At 43.2% G+C, this 5,589-nt stretch overlaps 1 protein-coding gene across 1 annotated transcript; it reads left to right on the forward strand.

Moving 5' to 3' along the window:
* The first annotated feature begins 3,632 nt into the window (after positions 1 to 3,632).
* LOC106819581 (general transcription factor II-I repeat domain-containing protein 2-like) lies at positions 3,633 to 4,060 on the forward strand. The gene has a single exon (XM_014824193.1). It carries the CDS (start codon positions 3,662 to 3,664, stop codon positions 4,058 to 4,060), a length of 399 nt encoding a protein of 132 aa, XP_014679679.1. The 5' UTR covers positions 3,633 to 3,661.
* The last annotated feature ends 1,529 nt before the right edge of the window (positions 4,061 to 5,589 follow it).

Below are 5,589 nucleotides of genomic sequence, written 5' to 3' on the forward strand. Positions count from 1 at the left end.
TAAATAAATCACATTATATTACTAGTTAAATAATATGGCATAAGCATAAGGAAGCTAAGAATATCACATAAAAGGCTGTATTACTATTAATTAGTGAGAATAAATGTTCTATCAGCTTCATGAAATAGTTTGAATTATATTTTTATTATTTGTTATATTTGCTATTTGGTTACCACCTAAGAAGAAGAGAGCGAGTAAGTAGTTGATGGCAATTCATTTCTTGAGCAGCGAATTGTTAAGATATTAAGCATCACGCAGTTTAATGGACAGATATATGTTATTAATACAAATTTTGTATTTTTTGCAGAACGCAGCGTAAAGCAGTAAGCTGTTCCTCTAAAAATTATTGATTTTGTTATAAATAAAGTGTGAATTTTCTTTGAAAACAATTTCATGAACTTGCCTATAACTTTCTACTCACTCAATGATATTGCTATGCACAGTACGTAAATTTGTTGATAACATTGTGTGATAAAATACACAAGTTTGTAGACGTATACAAATGAGACTCGCGTTTGACCGGCAGTCGATAAACACGCTTCGTATACATACTAAACATGCTTTACTAAACCTATCACGCGCACAGATGAACGACAACCCGTGTGTGTAGATGTACATATAGTAAATTTAATCTTCCTCGTAATCGTTATCGAAATATTAAGCCGACTACATTTTATGTATGCAGCTCACCCTTAGGCTTAGTATATACCATAGATACATGTGCTTAGTCATCAATACGGTACGCTCCGATACATTTCCATAGTTTCTTAGATCGGGAGCTAGATGGCGTTAGTGTAAAACAGCGCCGCCATACTGGACGTCATAAAGGTGTTGAACAACAGTAGAGGGCGTTCATAGGCTGCAGGCCTGAATAAGCATCGAACAGAAATTAATTAAAAATACGCACACTGTTACTGCACTTACAAAACATACACTTTATTCATGTTAAATAACTACAGATTCGTGCTCTATGCTTCGCTCGAAACTTTTGGCAGCTCTATGATGCGAATTTCTACAGAGTAGTCGGATCCCGTTTCATACACAAAAATGGCCGATCGGCGAGCGTGATTTTTTTTCCTAGGTCGATCACTGATCTCTATAATATAATCTCGATTATATTATAGAGATCAGTGAGGTCAATCAAGAACATAGCGCTGTAGTGAGCGCTGCTATTGGTTGAGCTTGTTTCGTCACTTAATGACGTAACAGTGTCGTAATATACATAGCACATCCAAAATTTTTAATTCCAATATGACTCAATAGCTTAGCGAGTAGAGTACGAGCGTCAAGTATGAAAGTGTAGATTGGCCAGCATGCTTTGTGTATACGTGGTTATGTGACCAGAGTTGTGTATGCATTCCGATAGGGGTCGCTCGCTCTCTCGGCTCGCTGGAGTGTAAAGTTAATAAACGTGTTCCAGTCCTGTCATAACAAAGTACTGTTATAGACTATAAATATGAAGTAACAAAACTTACCTTTCCCAGGTCTCTTAATATTTTTTTGGGGGTCCCATGCCTATAGATGACCATCATAAGACAACTGGCTATTTTTTCAGCTTTTCTGTCTGATATGGGAAATGCTTCCAGCCATTTTGTGAAGTAGACTGTACACGTGAAAAGTCTCCACTTGTTCCCAGTCTCGGTTGTCTTCAGTGGGCCAGTAAGATCAACACCGACCATCTCCCATGGCTCTGTCACCTGTTAAACAAGTGCATACACTAATACTAATGTTGATGGCACACTGTCGTCATGGTCTCTGCCTCCAAACAATAACATGAATTGTGAGAACGTTGCACAATATTTGACAGAAATAACGACAATCAAGATTAAATACCCTGCCATAATTAATAAAGGTTTTACATTAACATATGATATAGTATTGTAGCGGTGGCACCGGACCCTCGGGTTCCAAGAGCGGTAGGGGTGTAGACCCCTGGGTACCGGGAGATGGGGAGATGGTGAATGTTTGTTATTGTCTAATTGTTCTGTCCCGCTTTCTGCCTAGAGCGGCCGTTGGGTGAGTAAAACCCCGTATTGTCCCGTCGTTGTGGGGCGAGTGAATAATACAGTACTATTTAGAGTGAACGTATCGGTTCTGCACAAATAGCGGGGGAGTTAGTCTATTTCGTGCACGGCTGTACGGGAGGTGAAGCCGTCGGTACCTAACTGTACTGTAGCCCTTTTTGCCTGGCTGCGCTCATAGTCTATACTGTGTGTTTAACCTCTGTGCTTACCCGGTGTAGCGTTTCGCGTCTTCCGGCGACACCCGATGGTGCCACCGGTCAACACTTAGTGGCTAGTACACAACCTTAGGTATTTCACTCACCTGTTGTGCCCGGAGGCGTTGAACCGGCCGTATCGTCACCTCCCGGACCCCGCTAGCCACCCGAGCGCTCGAGGCTACTGCGCTCCCGCAATAACCGGTTCCGCTGTGCTCCGGTCCCGGTGTGTCGTAGTTAGTCAACAGTGCGGGACGAGTAACGACACGCACACACACACAGCGGGGCAACTCCCACCCCCTGCCCGCTAGACTCGCGTTACGATGAATAACAAGTGTATACCCAAGGTAAACACAGAGGTTAAACACACAGTATAGACTATGAGCGGGGCAGCCGGGCACAAAAGGGCTAACAGTACAGTTTAGGTACGCGAAGACGGCCTTCACCTGCGCGTAGCAGATCCGCACTGAAAATAGACTAACTCCCCCGCTATTTGTGCAGACCCGATACGTTCACTCTAATCAGTGCCCGGGAAAGTCCGGACCGCGGCCGGATCCGGCCGCGGAGTGGTTCAATCGCGGCCGCGCGAAAGGTTTTGAGAAATGTGATGAAACCACGACTTTCGTTAATTTTTACAAATTTACCGGAAAAAAATAACAGTACTACTGTACAACCTGTAAGCAGTAGCACGAGTTACTTAAACAGCCAGTTAATCGTATTGACAATGCATGTTGAGTCATAAAGCCTAGGACACACTAGCGATTCTGTACGCTGCCCGGCAGCGTATATGTTCGTTACGAATTTAGAACGCCGTACCAGTTCCGCGGACAGCTGGACACACTGTACGGTGTCAAACCGCTTCCAAGCTCTCGTTGCTACACTTGATTGGCTGCTAAAAACAATCGCGTTCGAAATGTTTCGAATAACGATGATTTCTATTGCTGGGCTCGCTGGCGCTAGCTGGTGAAGCGCATGCAAGCGCATGCGCCGTACGCAAGCGATTTTTAATTTTTTTAATTTTAAGTGCTCAGATAATTTTTACCAATGTAAAAATGGCATCCAAGAAACGTAAAGTTGACTCCGAAAATCGTGCGTTTAATGAGGACTGGACAAGAGACTATTTTTTTGTAGAGAACAGAGGAAACATTGTCTGCCTTATATGCACAGAAACGATCGCTGTTGCCAAAGTAAGCAATGTCAAACGTCATTACATGTCAAAACACTCTTCCAAGTTTGATGAGTTGCAAGGAGAACAAAGAGCTGTGAAAGTCAAAGAACTGAAGGGAAAGCTGTCATCTCAACAAAGTGTGTTTACCAAATCAGACGGAGAATTCAAAAAATCCACAAAGGCGAGCTACGTAGTTTCAGAGATAATTGCAAAGAGGATGAAACCATTCAGTGACGTGATTTGTGAAAGAGTGTGTGAATGCAGTTTTTGACACAATGTGCCCTGAGAAAGCTCCGATTCTAAACAGTCTCAGTCTGAGTGCTAGGACAGTCAGTACGAGGATCGAGGAATTGTCAAAAAATCTGTCTGACCAGTTGCACTCAGCAGCCTCTCAGTTCAAAGTGTTTTCCTTGGCACTTGACGAGAGCACGGACATTTCAGATACTGCTCAGCTGGCCATTTTTGTGCGAGGTGTTGATGATGAGTTCAATATAACTGAGAACTTCTTTGCTCTGTGCCCCATGAAAGACACTTGTACTGGAAAGGACGTTTTTCAGGAGTGTGATTCAGCAATGAAGAAAGCGAATCTGAATTATGAAAAACTCGTTGGAATTGCCACAGATGGTGCACCTGCAATGGTCGGGGAGGCAGAAAAGGATTTCAAGCATGTTTAAAGAAAGAAGCTCCAAACCAGAAACATTCGCCCAAACGTTGATATTGGTGCACTGTATCATACACCAAGAATCTTTGTGCACGAAGGTCATTGTTTCCAGGAAATGCATGGCTAAAAATAATATCAACTGTGAATTTCATCCGTGCTCGGGCAGTGAATCATCGCCAATTCAAAGAACTTCTGGAGAATTGGCTGCGAATACAAAGACGTTCTGTACTTTTCTCAAGTGAGATGGCTGAGTAGAGGGCGCACTCTGAAACGGGTGTGGGAGCTGAGAGAAGAAATTGCAGCAGTTCATGGAGTGCGAAAGGAAGGCCTCTACTGGAATTCTCCGACGAAACAAGTGGCTCTGCGACTTTGCCTTCTTGGTCGACATTACTGAAAAGTTGAATGCAGTTGAATCTGTGTCTATGCAGGGAAAGGACAAACTCGTTCACAATCTCTTTGGTGATATCAAAGTCGTTTGAAGCCAAGCTGCTTCTTTGGAAAAGTCAATTGGAGAAAACAATGTTTTCGATTCATTTCCCTTGTCTGAAAAGTCAGAAAGAATTGAAGCCAGAAGGAGGAAAGATACTCGCACTGAAATCGAAAAACTCAAGCGCAGAGTTTTCTGGCGTTTTCAAGAGTTTCGTGCAAACGAAAATGACTTCAAGATCTTCTCAATGCCTTTTTCTGTTGATCCAGTGACAGCTCCACGAATAGCTGGCAGTTAGAATTAATTGATCTGCAAACAACATGGATTTGAAGCCAATTCTTGTCAAAAACCACTAGTCGAGTTCTACAAAGACTGTGTCTCGATGAATCTTTTCCGAACCTTCTTCATCATGCAATGAAAACAGTGACGCTGTTCGGCAGCACTATCTCTGTGAGGCAATTCTTTTCCAAGTTGAAGTATTCAAAATCGAAGAACAGAAACTCTATTTCAGATGAACATTTGGAAAACACTCTGAGAATCGCTTCCTCGCGGATGAAAACCAGACATATGTGCTATTATGAATCAGAAGAAGCAGTTGCCATCCTTCCCATTGACAGAATTGTACAGTTATAACGTGAAATACAGTGATTTTAGCCCTGTCATGTGGTTTGTTTTAGGGATTTTCAATAAATTGTGTTTTTTTTTTTTTCGGCATTTCTGGCCCCGAAGCGTTCAAAAAATCTACATTTTTGGCCCGCCGAATGAAAAGTTTCCCGGGCACTGCTTCTAAATAGTACTGTATTATTCAGCTCACACTCACAACGACGGGACAATACGGGGTTTTACTCACCCAACGGCCGCTCTAGGCAGAAAGCGTGGTTGCTCTCTCTCTCCTCTCTGCTACAACGCTCTATAACTCTCTGCTCTCCATCTCTCTACAACACTATAACTCTCTCTCTCTCTCTCGAACTCTTCCATCTCTTTGTCTCTCTCATCGAACTCTCTACCACAACCTCTCTCCTGCGCTCCTCCGCCGCACCGGTACAAGACCACACGACGATTTCCCGCCTGATGCACATTGTGCCGGCCAACTGTTTCGGCCGTGCTCTAACCGC

This window comes from Priapulus caudatus, unplaced genomic scaffold (assembly GCF_000485595.1).
Source record: "Priapulus caudatus unplaced genomic scaffold, Priapulus_caudatus-5.0.1 Scaffold3746, whole genome shotgun sequence".
NCBI classification, from domain to species: Eukaryota; Metazoa; Priapulida; class Priapulimorpha; order Priapulimorphida; family Priapulidae; genus Priapulus; species Priapulus caudatus.

What these genes read in the sequence shown, in the direction of transcription:
- LOC106819581 (XM_014824193.1), top strand. Translation starts at nt 3,662, where the DNA reads ATGTGCCCTGAGAAAGCTCCGATTCTAAACAGTCTCAGTCTGAGTGCT.